The 18,883-nt window shown below is 56.1% G+C and overlaps 2 protein-coding genes across 2 annotated transcripts; one reads left to right on the top strand and one right to left on the bottom strand.

Annotated features, from left to right (window-relative positions):
* Window positions 1-27: 27 nt before the first annotated feature.
* On the bottom strand, window positions 28-10,267 carry LOC144736918 (tRNA-dihydrouridine(20a/20b) synthase [NAD(P)+]-like). The gene is given in 7 exon segments (XM_078619602.1): window positions 28-961; window positions 3,411-3,642; window positions 4,295-4,412; window positions 6,111-6,154; window positions 6,156-6,229; window positions 8,738-8,859; window positions 9,906-10,267. Coding segments are annotated over 7 exon segments (924 nt in total). The 5' UTR covers window positions 9,992-10,267; the 3' UTR covers window positions 28-713.
* A 459-nt stretch (window positions 10,268-10,726) lies between these two features.
* Window positions 10,727-18,377, top strand: ALKBH4 (alkB homolog 4, lysine demethylase). The gene is made up of 4 exons (XM_078619559.1): window positions 10,727-11,198; window positions 13,047-13,217; window positions 14,873-15,064; window positions 15,753-18,377. Exons 2-4 carry the CDS (start codon window positions 13,050-13,052, stop codon window positions 16,962-16,964), a joined length of 1,572 nt encoding a protein of 523 aa, XP_078475685.1. The 5' UTR covers window positions 10,727-11,198; window positions 13,047-13,049; the 3' UTR covers window positions 16,965-18,377.
* Window positions 18,378-18,883: the final 506 nt, after the last annotated feature.

Genomic DNA, 18,883 nt, shown 5'->3' with positions numbered 1-18,883 from the left:
ACGAAATAAAATGTAACAAAGACAAAGTTAATCAGAAATCACAACTTTTATTTATCCTGTAGAAATCCGATGAGCTATGAAGCTCCACCCCCCCGGGAAACCCAAAAACCCGGTGGCGCTCTCCAGAGGTCGCAAACGGGTTTTGATTCCTTACCCCTCGTACCCGTACCCGTACCCGTACCCGGCCGCACCAGGGTCGCAAACGGGTACCCGGGTAGGGTACGGGTATCGGGTACCCGATTGCGACCTCTGGGATGAAGCCACGTTGCAGGCGCGGGTGGGTTGATTCTAGGAACTTGAATTGTGACAAGAGACAAGACGTTGGGAAATGAGTGACAAACGGCGACTCACCATTGACTCACGGCCTACCCCTACACGTACCCGGCCGCATCAGGGTCGCAAACAGGTACCCGGCCGGGTATCGGGTAGAGTACGGGTATCGGGTACCCGATTGCGACCTCTGGGATGAAGCCATGTTGCAGGCGCGGGTGGGTTGATTCTAGGAACTTGAATTGTGACAAGAGACAAGACGTTGGGAAATGAGTGACAAACAGTCACCAGTGACTCACGGCCTTCTCACTCATTGGTTGGGGTGAGTCACGTGCGGCAACCCGTAACCGTACCCGGCCGCACCAGGGTCGCAACGGGTACGGTTAGCCGGGTATCGGGTAGGGTACGGGTATCGGGGTACCCGGTTGCGACCTCTGGCGCTCTCACACTCCGTAGCGCTCGGCCAGGAAGTCTACGACGGCGGCGGTACTGGACAGCGAGTTGAAGGAGAGGCGGTCGGCGCGCGAGGCCAGGCGCTCCATCATGAACACGAGGTGCTGGTGCAGGCAGCAGAAGGGGACGCCAAGCGCCAGCGCCGAGTCCAGCCAGTCCCGGACGCACGCCAGCGGGGTGTCGGGGAACCCGGCGAACAGCGCGGGGTTGGTCAGCAGGCCACGAGCCACCATCACTCCTGAACCGCGGCAGAGGCAAAGGCAGAGGCAGAGGCAAAGGCAGAGGCAGAGGCAAAGGCAGAGGCAAAGGCAGAGGCAGAGGCAAAGGCAGAGGCAAAGGCAGAGGCAAAGGCAGAGGCAGAGGCAAAGGCAGAGGCAAAGGCAAAGGCAGAGGCAAAGGCAGAGGCAGAGGCAGAGGCAGAGGCAAAGGCAGAGGCAGAGGCAAAGGCAGAGGCAGAGGCAAAGGCAGAGGCAAAGGCAGAGGCAAAGGCAGAGGCAAAGGCAGAGGCAGAGGCAGAGGCAAAGGCAGAGGCAAAGGCAGAGGCAGAGGCAGAGGCAAAGGCAGAGGCAGAGGCAAAGGCAGAGGCAAAGGCAGAGGCAAAGGCAGAGGCAAAGGCAGAGGCAAAGGCAGAGGCAAAGGCAGAGGCAGAGGCAAAGGCAGAGGCAAAGGCAGAGGCAAAGGCAGAGGCAAAGGCAGAGGCAAAGGCAGAGGCAAAGGCAGAGGCAAAGGCAGAGGCAAAGGCAGAGGCAAAGGCAGAGGCAAAGGCAGAGGCAAAGGCAGAGGCAAAGGCAGAGGCAAAGGCAGAGGCAAAGGCAGAGGCAAAGGCAGAGGCAAAGGCAGAGGCAAAGGCAGAGGCAAAGGCAGAGGCAAAGGCAGAGGCAAAGATCACACCATGCTCTTGGGTTCTTTCGGTAAAGTCACGTAGGTGGAAATAAAACAATTAAAAAATATATTAAAAAATTTCAAAATGAAAATAACTAAAGATCCCCCGTGTAGCCTTAACAGACTGTAGGGGCAAGTGCTGTTAGTGAGTAGCACCTATGAAGGCCGGCACGGCACACGAGGGGGTGGGTGGCCAACACCACGCCCGGTCGCCTTTGTCTCCCGAGTGGCGATGCTCACACATCACCCCAGGTTCTCATTTGAGGCTGAGACGACCTAGGGGAGGCCCAGGACTGGTTCAGATAATCGTCACCGGTGTTGACCGGAAGTGGGAATCGAACCCGGGTTGCCAGGTTCGTAGCGCAGCGTAGCGCCAACCACTACACTACCGCTCCCCACACACACACACACACGCACACACACACACGCACACACACACACACACGCACACACACACACACGCACACACACACACACGCACACACACACACGCATACACACACACACGCACACACACACACACACACGCACGCACACACACACACGCACACACACGCACACACTCACACACTCACGCACACACACGCACACACACGCACAACAACAACAACAACAATCGCCATTCGCCACTAAGTGGCGGTGACGTCACCACGACGCTTGTGCCAGGCCATGTGCACCCTGAGGCCACGTGAAGTGTCGAACGCCCGCTGGCAGGAGGTTACGGGGCAGACCCAGGTGCCACGGGTCGACTGACCGAGATGACCGAGATGACTGGCTGATGCACCACCTGTGCCCCCTACTGTGCCAACTTGCTGTGCTTTAGCCACCCGGCGCTCCGCTCGTTGTTGTGAGCGTCGCTCCTCCGCCCTCCGTTGTTGTTGGAGGGCGACTGCCTCCAACTGCCCAGTAGCGTCCTTCACGAGCCTCCTCCACTGAGGCCGATCTTGACACCGCTGGTACCAGTCATCAGCAAGTCCACTCAGTTCCACGTCCTCCTGTACCACATCACTCCATCTCTTCTCTAGCCCGTGCCGCGCCCGTTTAGCCCCCTCGATCCGGCCGAACAAAAGCTGTTTAGGCATGCGATGGCTGGGCATGCGGGCTACATGACCCAGCCAACGCAGCCTTGCCTGCCGTAGGAGCTCACTGATGGGACTTTGCCCAGATCTTTCAAGGACTTGTGAGCTCCTCACACAATCCAGCCTGGTTAAACCCATGATGGATCGTAGGCAGGCCAGCCTAAATGTTTCCAACCGGCGAAGATGCTCCACTAGGGGGGTCCACGTTTCGCAAGCGTAGAGAAGGGAGGGAATGACCGTGGCCGCACACACACACACACGCACACACACACACACACGCACACGCACACACGCATACACACACACACGCACACACACGCACACACACGCACACACGCGCACACACTCACACACACACACACGCACACACACGCACACACTCGCACACACGCACACACGCACTCACACGCACACACACGCACACACGCACACAAGCACACACACACACGCAGGCACGCTCGATTCGTCCATCCGTCTGTGCGTGTTGCGGACCGACCAAAAACTAAACTATTTGTTATTTTACCAAGGTAAGGCCCCACTGAGCTATTCAGCTGTTCTTTTTCTTTTCTAGAAGCAATCTGGCCATCACAAGTGATAACTCCACGATGTGGCTCATAGCGTGGAAATGCACAGCAGCCAAACACTCTTTACCCAGTGGCAAACACACCTCTGATTCTTCCGATTCTCATTCCTCCCCCCCCTCCCCCCCCTCCCGACGTCTCTCACCGCTGGCGCCCGTGTCCGCGGCGAGCCGGCGCGCCTCCTCGTCGGTGCGCACGTCCCCGTTGGCGACGACGGGCACGGCGAGCGCGTCGCTCACGGCCCGCACGGCGTCCCTCCTCACCGGCTGGTGGCGCTCCTGGGCGGTGCGGCCGTGCACCGTCACGAAGGACAACCCCGACGCCTCGGCACGCCGGCACAACTCCACGGTGCGGCCCACGTCCTCGTGCACCCTGGTGGGGGGGTGGGGGGGTGGGGGGTTGTGGGGGGGGGGGTGGTTAGAGTCCGGACACAGGTCGCGTCGCTCGAACGTGCAACGACAGCGTCGCTGCCTGGTCGTGCGAGGGAGGAAGAGGAGGTGGAGGGGGGTAGAGGTGGAGGGGGTAGAGGTGGAGGGGGGGGAGGAGGTTGAGGGGGAGGGGGGGGAGGAGGGGGGGAGGAGGGAGGGTAGGAAGAGGTGGAGGAGGTGTAGGTGGAGGGGGGGAGGAGGGGGGGGAGGAGGTGGAGGAGGGGGGAGGAGGGGGGGTAGGAGGAAGTGGAGGGGGGGGAGGAGGTGGAGGAGGGGGGAGGAGGGGGGGTAGGAGGAAGTGGAGGGGGGGGAGGAGGTGGAGGAGGGGGGAGGAGGGGGGGGTAGGAGGAGGTGGAGGGGGGGGAGGAGGTGGAGGAGGGGGGAGGAGGTGGAGGGGGGGGGTGGAGGGGGGAGGTGGAGGGGGGTAGGAGGAGGTGGAGGGGGGGGAGGAGGGGGGGAGGAGGGGGGGAGGAGGAGGGGGGGTAGGAAGAGGTTTTGGAGGTGGAGGACGTGGAGGGGGGGGAGGAGGTGGAGGGGGGGAAGAGGTGGAGAGGGGGGAGGAGGAGGAGGAGCTGTTGACGTTGGGTGAACGGACCGTATTTTTGATGGAGACGCTGAAGTTGGGGTCGGGGATCTGCGCTCGGACTTGCCGCACCATGTCCCTGACCAGCTCGGGTTTGTCCAGGAGACACGCCCCGTAGCCCTCGGACACGGCCCAGCTGCGCACACCACACACACAAAGACAAAGATCCCCCGTGTAGCCTTAACAGGCGGTAGGGGGCAAGTGCTGTTCGCGAGCACCTACGAAGGCCGGCACGGCGCACGAGGGGGGCGGGTGGCCAGCACCACGCCCGGCCGCCTTTGTCTCCCCGGTGGCGATATTTACACACCGCACCGGGTACTCATTTGAGGCCGAGTCGACCTAGGGGGAAGCCCAGGACCGGTTCAAATAATCGTCACCGGTGTTGGCCGTGAGCGGGAATCGAACTCGGCTCGCCGGGTTCATACCGCAGCGCACTAACCGCTGCACCACCGCTCCTCTGCACGTGTACTTGAGTTTCACTCTTCTTCGTTCCGAGACGTCTACAAGTTGCAGGGTGGGGGGGGAGTCCCGTTCACCGCTAAATCTCGGGATGCGCAAGCGGAGAGGCGTTCATTTGATTTTGAGAGGCGTCGCGCCGTTTGCTTTGAAGGACATTGTTAGGGGCCGTCCGTAAATGACGTCACGCGATTTTGGACGATTTTTGACCCCCCCCCCCCTTCGTCACACGGCGTCACAAGAAGTCAGACACCCCTCCTCAAATATGGCGTCACAAAGCTCTGCCCCCCCACCCCCCCCAAAAAAAAACCATGCTTCAAATCGCTTTAAACTATTGTCATTTTAGTGCGTATTTAATGTGGCGCTGCACTCTGATGTTGTAGGAGAAAACATTTATTAAAAGGTCTATTTAATTAAGTAGAACGTGTTGTCTATATTTATTTAAAGTTGCGCATTTTTATGTGACGTTATATTTCTCAAACCACACATCGTCACAAATGTCCGACCCCCACCCCCCCCCCCATAGGCGCATGACGTCATTTATGGACGGCCCCTTACTCACCGCAGAGAAGTGGAGCGACACGACCGCACTGTACGATAGCTGACGCCAAACTGTGCAACCGCACCTCTGACTCGCACGGTTGGCTATATACGGTGCGAAAGAAGTTCAATATACATACTGAACTATTTTAAAAATTGGTATTTTACCAGGTAAAGCCCTCTGAACTATACTATGAGCTATCATTCTGGCCACAAATGATAGCTCAACCAAGTGGACATTCGTCAGAGTCAAATGCGTGATGTTGATTCTGAACGTGGGGGAAAAACCGGAGGACCTGGATAAAAATACATGCAACCAGGGGGAGAGAGAAACACGCACACTGCAACCATGCAGGTGTCAGGGTCTGGATCGAACCCACGACCTCCTGCACACCAGGCGAGGTAGTTGACATCTCCTAGCCACCGTGATGATGATGAGAGAGAGAAACACGCAAACTCCAAATACACAGCAGTAGGCGTCAGGGTAGGGATCGAACCCACGACCTCCTGCACACCAGGCGAGGTAGTTGACATATCCTAGCCACCGTGATGATGATGAGAGAGAGAAACACGAAAACTCCAAATACACAGCAGCAGGCGTCAGGGTAAGGATCGTTCCCACGACCTCCTGCACACCAGGCGAGGTAGTTAACATCTCCCAGCCACCGTGGCTCGCCGCATACGTACAACGTAGCCCCACTACAGCCACCAGTTCTTACGCACGGCATCCGCCCAACCCAAGCGATATCCAGCCTCGATCCTGCCCAGCGCCTGGCCTCGTCCTTCCGAGGTCGATCCCTGACGCCCGGCGGGGGGAGCCGACGGAGCCGTCCCTCACCGCTGGGGGCAGCCGCAGTTGAGGTCGACGCCATCGGCGTACGGGGGTGACGGCGAGCGACGCCGCCGCGAGGTCGTAAGGGTCGTTTGCGGCAAACTGGACGATGAGCGGACGGTCGGCTGTGTGCGGACAAGCGATCGTCGTCAGCGGCGGCGGCGGGTGGCGTCATCATTCGATTACAAAAATTCAAACAACTTTTGTCCAGTAGTAGGTTGTTACCCTTTCAACTGGTACAAAAACTGACACCTTCATACAAGGCATCATGTTTGCAATAACCGCAACACAAGCAGTCAAAATGCAAACAAAAAGAAACAAACTCTGATGATGATAATGATATGCACTGTCCTTGAAGTTGATTGGTCCACACCCGAGACAGCTTTTCTTAGAGCCTAGTCTCACATGGTGTTGGATCAGATGACGCCAAAAGGCGCACAACTCAAACTTTTGTCTGACCAGGTTAAGGCCCCACGGAGCCGGATGGCTCGTTTTTGGCGAGTGACCTGGCGATCACAAATGAAAGCTCGACCAAGTGGCTGATCACCTTCATCGTCATCGTCACGTGGAAATTTAGAGCAGTGGCCAAATGCTCTCAACTTCCTCGACCTTTACTATGAGACTTCTTTTACCAGTGGCAAAATATAGTAGTAGGTTTTTACCCTTTTAAACTGGTACAAAACTGACACCTTTATACAAGGCATTATGCTTGCAATAACCGCAACACAAGCAGTTAAAATGCAAACAAAAAGAAGCAACTCTGATGATGATGTACGCCTTCTGGTGTCATCTGGTCCAACACCAATGGGGACTAGGCTCTAAAGAAAGCCGTCTCGGGTGTGGACCAATCAACTTCAAGGACAGTGCATATCATTATCATTATCAGAGTTGCTTCTTTTTCGATTTAAAGCTTTCGTGACTGCAGGGATTCATCTTCTTGGTTCTTTCGGTAAAGTCACGTAGAAGGGAAGTAATAAAGAACCAAGAAGTTGCTTCTTTTTGTTTGCATTTTTGACTGCTTGTGTTGTGGTTATTGCAAACATGATGCCTTGTATAAAGGTGTCAGTTTTGTACCAGTTTAAAAGGGTAAAAACCTACTACTACTTCCTCGACCTTTTCTGACCTGCCCCCGACTTGAAATCTGTTATTATTTTGTTAAATAGAGCTTCGCAGCTCATCGGATTTCTCCAGTCTGAATAAAGATTCCAATTCCGACTCTGACCTTTCCCAACGCTGACGAGGCCCCTGCACCTCTGAATAGCACGGATGGCTACGTATGGTGGGAAAAAAGTGCAACATACATACAGAGACCCACACAGAGACCCATAGACTCACACAGAGACACATAGACTCACACTGAGACCCATAGACTCACACAGAGACCCATAGACTCACACAGAGACGCATAGACTCACGCAGAAACCCATAGACTCACACAGAGACACATAGACTCACGCAGAGACCCATAGACTCACACAGAGACCCATAGCCTCACACAGAGACCCATAGACTCACACAGAGACCCATAGACTCACACAGAGACGCATAGACTCACGCAGAGACCCATAGACTCACACAGAGACCCATAGCCTCACACAGAGACCCATAGACTCACACAGAGACCCATAGACTCACACAGAGACCCATAGACTCACACTGAGACCCATAGACTCACACAGAGACCCATAGACTCACACAGAGACGCATAGACTCACACAGAGACACATAGACTCACGCAGAGACCCATAGACTCACACTGAGACACATAGACTCACACAGAGACCCATAGACTCACACAGAGACCCATAGACTCTCACTGAGACCCATAGACTCACACAGAGACCCATAGACTCACACAGAGACGCATAGACTCACGCAGAGACCCATAGACTCACACAGAGACACATAGACTCACGCAGAGACCCATAGACTCACACAGAGACCCATAGCCTCACACAGAGACCCATAGACTCACACAGAGACCCATAGACTCACACAGAGACCCATAGACTCACACAGAGACCCATAGACTCACACAGAGACGCATAGACTCACACAGAGACGCATAGACTCACACAGAGACCCATAGATTCACAGAGACGCATATAGACTCACATAGAGACCCATAGACTCACACAGAGACCCATAGACTCACACAGAGACCCATAGCCTCACACAGAGACCCATAGACTCACACTGAGACCCATAGACTCACACAGAGACCCATAGACTCACACAGAGACCCATAGACTCACACAGAGACCTATTTCTTTAGAACGGCTTTTAGTGTTTAGTTTGCTGTCGTCCCCACGCACGTCCGATTAGCATGGTCGACTACGTACGGTGCGAAATAAGTTCATACATAAATACACGTACATTTGACCTCAGTTTGATACAGAGGTCGCAACCGGGTACCCGATACCCGTACCCTACCCGATACCCGGCTACCTGTACCCAGCCGGGTACGGGTACGGGTACCCGTTTGCGACCCTGGTGCGGCCGGGTACGGGTAAGGAATCAAAACCCGTTTGCGACCTCTGGTTTGATATAAACGCCCGATGGCTTCCCCCCCCCGGCCGCGACCACCCCCCCCCCCCCCCTGGGCATGCCCGTGTAGACCCGCGTGGCCTCACCCGCGTTGGTGGTGAACTCGCTGTCGCGCGCACGCAGCGAGCGCGCGAAGGCGTCGGCCAGGATCATGGGCGTGAAGCAGAGGTCGCAGCCGTAGCGCCGCACCAGCGAGCGGAACGCCAGCCTGGGGACAAGCGGGGAGAGGGGTGCGTGAGAGAGCGCGGGGAGAGCAGGGGGAGAGTTTCAGTTTCATTTCATTGATTAGCTATAGCCCTGTGAGCCATTGGGCTCTTGAATCGGGTGCAACCGCAACAAACAAAAAACTAAAACATGAACAAGAAAACATCTTAAAGTGACTATGTGACTAAGTGCAAAGAGAAAAATCCAGGAAAAAACTGCAAAGTCTTCAAGAAAAAAAAGCACCGTACACCAACCCTGTGCAAATATCCTAGTGGGATGCAAGTCAAACAACAACAACAACAACCACAAGACAACTTAGATTAAAGCCATCCTTCTAACTCCGTACTACAACAAACAAACATGGCCAAACCAAAAAACTTTTCGAAATCACCAAAATAAAACCAGCAGAAATAGCTCTGGAGTCGCTTTCGACAGGGATCACCAACATCGAGTGACAATTGCCCCTCGCGCCGCGTGCGCCTCACGGCCACGTGCCATGCAGGCACCGCGTCATCACCCACGTGGTCCGCGTGGAGTTACCTGGTTACAACGTGAAAGTCAGTGCACCGGGACAGAGAGACAGGGTGAGAGAGATAAAGTGAGACAGAGACACAGAGAGAGACAGAGACACAGAGACAGACAGAGTGAGAGAGACAGAAAGACAGACAGTGAGACAGAGAGACAGAGTGAGACAGAGAGACACAGAGAGAGACACAGAGACAGACAGAGTGAGAGAGACAGAAAGACAGACAGTGAGACAGAGAGACAGAGTGAGACAGAGAGAGACAGAGAGACACAGAGACAGACAGAGGGAGAGAGAGACTTTTGCCTTTTAAACAACTTTTATTGCCGCCAGCAGCAACAGCACTGGAGGCGATTCCGATATGGAGGCAGACAGAGACAGAGAGACAGAGACAAACAGAGACAGAGTGAGACAGAGTGAGAGACAGAGAGAGATAGATGCACCCAGACCCAGACCGTCCCGTCAATGAATCCCGACAGGGGCAAAATGAACCACGATGTACCACGATGCAACGTGATGCCACTCACTTGGAGTATCGAACCATCGGCGCCGAGACGCGGACCATCCGCCCTGACTGCAGCAGCTCCACTGCACTCATCCGTCTCTCCGCCATCCCTCGCCCGGAGACCCCGAGTCAGGTAGGGGACCCTGGTTCTGATAGGGGACCCTGGTTCCAGTAGAGACCCTGGTTCTGATAGGGGACCCTGGTTCTGATAGGGGACCCTGGTTCCGATCGGGGACCCAGACTCTGATAGGGGACCCAGACTCCAGTAGGGGACCCTGACTCCAACTGAGACCCCAGCGAGTCTGTGGTGGTGGTGCTGGTGGGGGTGGTGGTGGGGGGTGGTGGTGCTGGTGGTGCTGGTGGTGGTGCGGGTGGTGGGGGGTGGTGGTGGTGCTGGTGCTGGTTGGTGGTGGTGGTGGGGGGTGGTGGTGCTGGTGGTGCTGGTGGTGGTGCGGGTGGTGGGGGGTGGTGGTGGTGCTGGTGGTGGTGCTGGTTGGTGGTGGTGGTGGGGGGTGGTGGTGGTGCTGGTGCTGGTTGGTGGTGGTGGTGGGGGTTGTGGTGCTGGTGGGGATGGTGGGGGGTGGTGCTGGTGGTGGTGGAGGGGTGGTGGTGGTGGTGGTGGTGCTGATGGTGGTGGTGGTGGTGGTGCTGGTGGTGGTGGAGGGGTGGTGGTGGTGCTGATGGTGGTGGTGGGGGTGGTGCTGGTGGTGCTGGTGGTGGTGCGGGTGGTGGGGGGTGGTGGTGGTGATGGTGGGGGGTGGTGCTGGTGGTGGTGCTGGTGGTGGTGCGGGTGGTGGGGGGTGGTGGTGGTGATGGTGGGGGGTGGTGCTGGTGGTGCTGGTGGTGGTGCGGGTGGTGGGGGGTGGTGGTGGTGCTGGTGGTGCTGCTGCTGGTGGTGGTGGTGCTGGTGGTGGCTGCGTGCGAACCAATGAAGTGAATCACCGCGGTCCCTACGATTGTCTTCATTATTGCAGCGGTGCCTCAATTAGCACGACGGAAACGCGGTGCGAAAATTACCAACACCCTCACACCGCGCCAATCGCACTGCGACATCGCAAAGTTACCAATAAAGAAATATAAACGACCTTCGTTTATATATTTGTATTTTATTTTAAAAAATGTGTTAGTTTATTTACGAGGGTAAAATGACCGCGGACCCCTTTAGCAGGCGGAAGCGGAAGTGGATTTCGCCGCCACGCGGGAAGCAAAAATACATTTTCCCCCGAAGCGGCGGAGGCGCCGGGAGCCTCCCCTAGGTCGACTCAGCCTCAAACGAGTACAGTACCTGGCGCGGCGTCACATACCGCGTCAACCCGTACGGTTTACACCAGCAGCAGCACCACCAACAGCACCAGCACCACCACCACCCCCCACCAACACCACCACCTCCCCCACACCACCAGCAGCACCAGCACCACCAGCACCACCAGCACCAGCAGCAGCACCACCAGCACCACCAGCACCACCAGCACCACCACCAGCACCACCACCACCTCCCCCACACCACCAGCAGCACCAGCACCACCACCCCCCACCACCACCAGCACCACCAGCAGCACCACCACCAGCAGCACCACCACCACCAGCAGCACCACCACCACCTCCCCCACACCACCAGCACCACCAGCACCACCACTAGCACCACCACCCCCCACCACCACCAGCACCACCAGCAGCACCACCAGCAGCACCACCAGCAGCACCACCAGCAGCACCACCACCAGCAGCACCACCACCAGCAGCACCACCAGCAGCACCACCACCACCAGCAGCACCACCAGCAGCACCACCACCAGCAGCACCACCACCAGCAGCACCACCAGCAGCACCACCACCACCAGCAGCACCACCAGCAGCACCAGCAGCACCACCACCACCACCAGCAGCACCACCACCAGCAGCACCACCAGCAGCACCACCAGCAGCACCACCACCACCAGCAGCACCACCACCAGCAGCACCACCAGCAGCACCACCAGCAGCACCACCACCACCACCAGCACCACCACCAGCAGCACCACCAGCAGCACTCGTGTTGTGTATTTAACTCGTGTTTGTGTGCAGGGAAATTGATGGTTTCAATACGGGCAGCACAATTATATATATGTGTGTGTGTTGTGTTCTCTCTCTCTCTCCTTGTGATGGAACTTTGTAGGATTAACGTTGAGGTTTATAGGGGGGTCTGTTATAAGGTAGGGCACTGATAAGGGGTTCACAGGTATGTAATTATGGTAGTCTAGGGGCCGTCCATAAATGACGTCACGCACCTAGGGGGGGGGGTGGTCAGACATTTGTGACAATTTGTGACAAGGCGGGGGGGGGGTGTTGAGAAATGTGACGTCACATCAAAATGCGCAACTTTAAATAAATATAAACAACACGTTCTACTTAATTAAATAGACTTTTAATAAATGTTTTCTGCTACAACATCAGAGTGCAGCGGCACATTAATTACGCACTACAATGACAATAGTTTAAAGCGATTTGAAGCATGTTTTATATTTTTTGGGGGGGGGGGGGGCAGAGCTTTGTGACGTCATATTTGAGGGGGGGGTCTGACTTTTTGTGACGCCGTGTGACGAAGGGACGGGGGGTCAAAAATCGTCAAAAATCGCGTGACGTCATTTATGGACGGCCCCATAGTGTAGTGTATAGTAGTGTCAACCCATACGCCTTACCCCGTATTCTTGTACAGGGTAATTAAGTTTTCAGGTCCATACGGCGTAACAGCCGTTTCAAGACGGGCAACATCGTTTTTTGTGTATTTGCGTTCCTCTCCTTGTGATGGGACTTTGTAAGATGAACGTTGATATTTATAGGGTCTGGTAGGGCAGATTTGAAGCTTTCGTGACTGCAAGGATTCATACTCTTAGTTCTTTCGGTAAAGTCACGTAGGTAAAAAATGAAATTAAAATTAATATTGTTTTATTTTTATTAATTTCATTTTTTACCTACGTGACTTTACCGAAAGAACTAAGAGTATGTATGACATCGCCACTGGGGAAACAGGCGGTCGGGCGTGGTGTTGGCCACCCACTCCCTAGACTACCGTGCCAGCCCCCACGTGTGTTGCTCGTTCACAGCCACTCGCCCCCCACAGCCTGCTGTTTAAAGGCGACACGGGGAATCTCTGTCTCCTGTGTGTGTGTGTGCTCCGAGCCAGGCAATGGAGGCGGCTGTGCCGTGTGCGTGCAAGGGCGTGCGCACCTGCCTGGCCTGTGAGTCCGACGACAAGCGGAGGCGACACAACAACAACCGCCACAACAACGACAACAACCGCCACAACAACAACAACAATGACAACAACCGCAGCGACGACGATAGCTGCAGAGAGGTTCGGTCTCCACAACGCCAGTCCCGGAGGCTCCCTTGAACCAAGACGAATCGATATTTAAATCTTGACTTTAAAGCTTTCGTGACTGCAGGAATTCACATTGTTTGGGTCTTTCGGTAAAGCCACGTCGATAGAAAATAATAACTCCACTCCCCTCTCATCTCACACAGATATTGTACTCTTAGATATAAAATAAATCTAATTATTTTCTACCCACGTGACTTTACCGAAAGAACCAACGAGTATGGATCCCTGCAGTCACGAAAGCTTCAAATCAAGATCGCACAGATATTGTTTTATTATTTTTCTAGCTACGTGGCTTTACCGAAAGACCCAAAGAATAAGAAACAATATTTGTTTACTTTACCAGGTAAGGCCCGCTGAGCTACGAAGCTGTTTTGCAGAAGCCCAAAATCGTGGGGCTTATCACGTGGGAATAAATAGCGGCCAAAATGCTCAAAACGCGTGACGTTGACTCTACGCAAACGCGGAGGGAAAAACCGGAGGACCTGGAGAAAAATCCACGCTACCACGGGAAAAGACAGAGAAAACACGCAGACTCCACATACACATGTAGTGGGCACCGTGACGAACAGAGTCGTTTAAACAGAGGCAACACTTATGTATTAACACTTAGCCCCGTTACAGCGTCACACTCGAAGAGGTAACGGCAGAGGTGGGACAAAGTCATTGTTATGCAAGTCCAAGTCGAGTCGCAAGTCATCAAATTCATGACTCGAGTCTGACTCGAGTCCAAGTCACATGACTCGAGTCCACACCTCTGGGTAACGGCCTCTCCACCCGCTACTCTCAAGGGAGGTATTCCCAATCTAACTCGCCTGCTCCCCACCTATACCACGACCCTCCTCTCAAGGAGGCTACCTGACCCGGCCCAGCCAAGGCGCAGGTCTCGACCAGTAGCCACACGGACCCAGCCCTTACAAGGACATCGGGCCTCGAGATTCTGGGGTCTTACCGCTGGCCTTACTCTGCCCGGCCCTTAGAAGGACAGCGGGTCAGAGGAGTCCCAGGGTCTAGCTAGCCGGACTTCAGTCTTCAGCTGGTTCTTCTGGCTTCGGCTTGTCCGCACTGAACTCTCTCTCTCTCGGGCTCACGCCTTTTATACAAACTTCCCACCGAGGGGCGGGGCTCTGTGGGATCACAGCCGCTCCCCGCAGCCCCCACCCGTTGGGAGGGGCTGCGGCTAGGGATATCACAACCGCCCCGCACAGATAAGTAATGGAAGTTAACCAGAGCTGGTGTGCGTGCGTCTCAATACCACCACCACCACATATACAGACGTCAGGGTCTGGATCACGCGAGGGAGTTCACATCTCCTAGCCTACCGCGGCGCCTGGACCGCCTTTGCCCGCTTTAAATTTCGATGTAAAGCTTTCGTGACTGCAGGGATTCATCTTCTTGGTTCTTTCGGTAAAGTCACGTAGAATGGAAATTAAAAAAATAATTAAACATTATTAAATTATATTGCTAAATTATTTTATTATGTTTTATTTTTAAGTTGAGAGTGAAATTACATCTTCTTGGTTCTTTCGGTAAAGTCACGTAGAAGGGAAGTAATAAAATAATAATAATAAAATACAATTCTCACGACGTTTCGGCCACAACGCTTTGCCCGCGCTTTGTCGACGTTCCAGCTTGTGCTGGAGTTTGATCCGGCGCTGGGGCTTGCCGTGGTGCCGCCGGGCTCGCCGCTCGCCGGGATGGCGGCGCGCGTGAGCGGCGTGCACGTGTGGCGCGACTTCCTCAGCCCCGACGAGGAGCAAGAACTCGTCGTCGCCATCGACCGCGACGAGTGGAGACCGTCGCAGTCGGGAAGACGCAAGCAGGTGCAGGCGCGCGCTCCTGCCTCCGCCCTCTCATCGCACTCCCCTCGGAACTCCTCTCTCAACTCTCATCTCACTCACTTGTCAGCTCACGCCACTCCCATTTCAACTCACTCCACTCTCATCTCACTCCCCTCTCATCTCACTCCACTCCCATCTCATCTCACTCCCCTCCCATCTCATCTCACTCCCATATAATCTCACTCCCCTCTCATCTTACTCCCCTCTCATCTCAGTCCACTCCCCTCTCATCTCACTCACCTCTATCTTGATTTGAAGCTTTCGTGACTGCAGGAATCCATACTCTTTGGTTCTTTCGGTAAAGTCACGTAGGCAGAAATAAAATAAAATAAATCACCTCTCTTCTCACTCCACTTCCCTCCCAATCACCTCTCATCTCATCTCACTCCCCTCTCATCTCACTTTGCTCCCCTCCGCCCACACTCTCCCACCTCTCCGTCATCTCAAAATACGCCGGATTAAAAAAAAACACATCGCATTGCCTTGCACAACGCCGAACGTTTTCTCCTCTCTCCTTTAACACCCCCTCAACCCCCTCAACCCCCTCAACCCCTGCCGGGAACCCCCCACCTCGCCCCCCACCCCGCCCCCCACCTCGCCCCCCACCCCGCCCCCCACCCCGCCCCCCACCCCGCCCCCCACCCCGCCCTCCTCCCCCTCCTCCCCGCAGGACTACGGGCCCAAGGTGAACTTCCGCAAGCGGCGTGTGCGAGCGGCCGGCTTCTCGGGGCTGCCGCCGCTGAGCCGTGCGCTGGCGCTGCGCGTGCGCGCCGCCAGCCCCGCCCTGCTCGGCGACTTCGTGCCCGTCGAGCAGTGCCACCTGGAGTACGAGCCGTCGCGCGGCTCCAGCATCGACGCACACCTAGACGACGCGTGGCTCTGGGGAGACCGCCTCGTCACCGTCAACCTCCTCTCGGACACGGCGCTCACGCTCACTCGGCCCGCGGGGCGGGCGGGCGGAGACGTCGGGACGCGGGAGGGTGCGGCCGCGGGGACGGGAGATGCTGGAGAGGCCGTCGACCGGTCGGGTCAGCCGCCGCCGCCGCGAGGTGACGGGGGAGCCGCGGGTGGGAGGAGGGGCACGGCGGGGGGGGACGGCGAGGGAGCTCGGCGCGAGAGGGAACGCCCGGAAGGTTTGGGGGCGCGCAGGGACGGGCCGAGACATTCTGGAGACGTGGGGACGCTGACAACCGGGGTAGGGGGGTGTTTGGGAGGAGTGGAGGAGATCGGCAACGGCACGGGCGACGTCCAATCGGCGGGAGATTCGGGAGAAGTTGACGACGACGACGACGATGACGACGACGGGGAGTACGTCACGTTGAGGCCCCTTTCTTTTTGGCAGCAAAGACGGGAGAACCGGCTCCGCCAAAACCCGGCACCGGACCTCCGATCCCCAACCGCCACCTCCGCCGCCACACCGCAAATGCACCGTCCTCCCGCTCCTCCGGGCTCGGGCTCGTGTGTGCGCGTGCCGGCGTCCTCGGTGACGGTGCGCGTGCCGTCCCCGCGCCGGTCCCTGGTGCTGCTGCGGGGCGCGGCGCGGCGCTCGTGGCTGCACGCGGTGCGGCGCGGCGACGTGGCGGCGCGCCGCGTGTGCATCACGCTGCGGGAGCTCTCCGCCGAGTTCCGGCCGGAGCCCCGCGCCCTGGCGCTGCTCGCCGACGAGGCGCTGGCGCCGGAGGGGACGGCGCGGATGGACCGGGCGGAACCGGAGGAAGCGGCGGCGGCGTCGGCGATGACGACGATGACGACGGGGATGACGACGACGATGCCGACGGCGACGACGATGGAGTTCGGAGAGCTGCGAAGCCGGCGCTCGGCGGAGATTGGGGCGCGGTTGTTGGCGACGGCGCTCACGTTCCGGGGAATACCGGTGCTGTGACCGGTTGCGACCTCGCTGCGCCACGAGCTCATTCGAAACTAAAATGCATCTCGGTAATAATATTCCTCAATTTCGATGTGAAGCTTTCGTGACTGCAGGGATTCATCGTCTTGGTTCTTTCGGTAAAGTCACGTAGAAGGGAAATAATAAAATAATAAAAATAAAACATAATAAAATAATTCTCACGACGATTTCGGCCACAACGCAAGCAGCCGTCCTCAGGTGAAGAACAGGTCATTCAGACGCTGTCTTTCCGACAGACCTGTTCTTCACCTGAGGACGGCTGCTTGCGTTGTGGCCGAAACGTCCTGAGAATTATTTTATTGGTTTATTTTTATTACTTCCCTTCTACGTGACTTTACCGAAAGAACCAAGAAGATGAATCCCTGCAGTCACGAAAGCTTTAAATGTCTGACGTAGTGTGGGTGCTGCGGTGTGCAATACCACAGCTCTAAACAACGTCCCCGTGGACAGTTGAACCCACTGACAACCCGCAGGCTCGCTTACTAAACTACATTATTTTTATTTGACCAGGTAAGGCTCACTGAGCGATTTAAAAAAAAAAATTTAGAAGCAACCTGCGCTACAAATAGCTCCGATATTAGGAAGCCATTGGGAGCTATGGCACTTTTAAATGGAGATTGAAAACTAATTTCTTTAGCGACTGCTTTTTGTGTTTAGTTTGTTGTCCTTCCCCGCACCTCCGATTAGCACGGTTGGCTACGTACGGTGCGAAAGAAGTTCAACATACACACAACGAAGTGGCTCATCATGTCAAAAATTATAGCAGACAAATACTCTCGGATTCTACATGTGGAAGGAAAAAACCGGAGGGCCCAGAGAAAAATCCACACAACCACAAGGAGAAGAGGCACGCAAACTCCAAATATACAGCAGCCGGCGTCAGGGTCAAGATCGAACCCACGACCTCCTGTACACCAGGCGAGGTAGTTAACATCTCCTAGCCACCGTGATGATGAGGAGAGACACGCAAACTCCAAATACACAGCAGCAGGCGTCAGGGTCGGGATCGAAACCTTGACCTCCTGTACACCAGGCGAGGTAGTTAACATCTCCTAGCCACCGTGATGATGAGGAGAGACACGCAAACTCCAAATACACAGCAGCAGGCATCGTCAGGGTCGGGATCGAACCCACGACCTGCACACCAGGCGGGGTGGTTAACATCTCCTAGCCACCGTGATGATGATGAGAGACACGCAAACTCCAAATATACAGCGTCAGGGTCTGGATCGAAACCTTGACCTGTTGTACACCAGGCGGGGTGGTGAACATCTTGCCACTGTGGAGCCTGAAGAGAGGGGGGGGGGTGGTGGTGGAGATGCCGCTACGCCAGTCACTCGAGACGTTTTAAGTCGCGCGGATGTTGAATAAAGCTGCTCGATGAACGAACGCACCGCTGCCGTGTCGCTACTGGCATCGTGATGACGACGACGACGATGGCGACGGGGAGTACGTCATGTTGAGGCCTCTTTCTTTTTGGCAGCAAAGACGGGAGAACCGGCTCCACCAAAACCCGGCACCGGACCTCCAATCCCCAACCGCCACGCAAATGCACCGTCCTCCCGGTTCTCCGGACTCGGGCTCGTGGTTTGCGCGAGCCGGCGTCCTCGGTGACGGTGCATGCGGCGCGACGCGGTGCGACGTGGTGTGCGCACCACGCTCTGGGCGCGGCTCGCGTACGAGGCCAGCACCACACCCGACCGCCTTTGTCTCCCCAGTGCTGATGTTTACAAACACCGCACAAGGTACTTATTTGAAGCCCAGTCGACCTAGGGGAGGCACCGGACCGGTTTCCGATAACCGTCAGCCCATGTTGGCCATGAGCTGGAATCAAACTCGGGTCGCCGGGTTCGTAGCGCAGTGCACTTAACACCACAGACCACCGCTCGCCACAC

Source organism: Lampetra planeri, chromosome 63 (assembly GCF_965212315.1).
Source record: "Lampetra planeri chromosome 63, kcLamPlan1.2.h2, whole genome shotgun sequence".
Taxonomy (NCBI): Eukaryota; Metazoa; Chordata; class Hyperoartia; order Petromyzontiformes; family Petromyzontidae; genus Lampetra; species Lampetra planeri.
Note: the sequence above shows the minus strand (reverse complement) of the source record. Positions and strands in the feature narration are given on the sequence as shown.

What these genes read in the sequence shown, in the direction of transcription:
- ALKBH4 (XM_078619559.1), top strand. Translation starts at nt 13,050, where the DNA reads ATGGAGGCGGCTGTGCCGTGTGCGTGCAAGGGCGTGCGCACCTGCCTG. An exon ending in ACGACGATAGCTGCAGAGAG is followed by an intron (nt 13,218 to 14,872) that starts GTTCGGTCTCCA and finishes TCGACGTTCCAG; the next exon opens with CTTGTGCTGGAGTTTGATCC. An exon ending in AGTCGGGAAGACGCAAGCAG is followed by an intron (nt 15,065 to 15,752) that starts GTGCAGGCGCGC and finishes TCCTCCCCGCAG; the next exon opens with GACTACGGGCCCAAGGTGAA.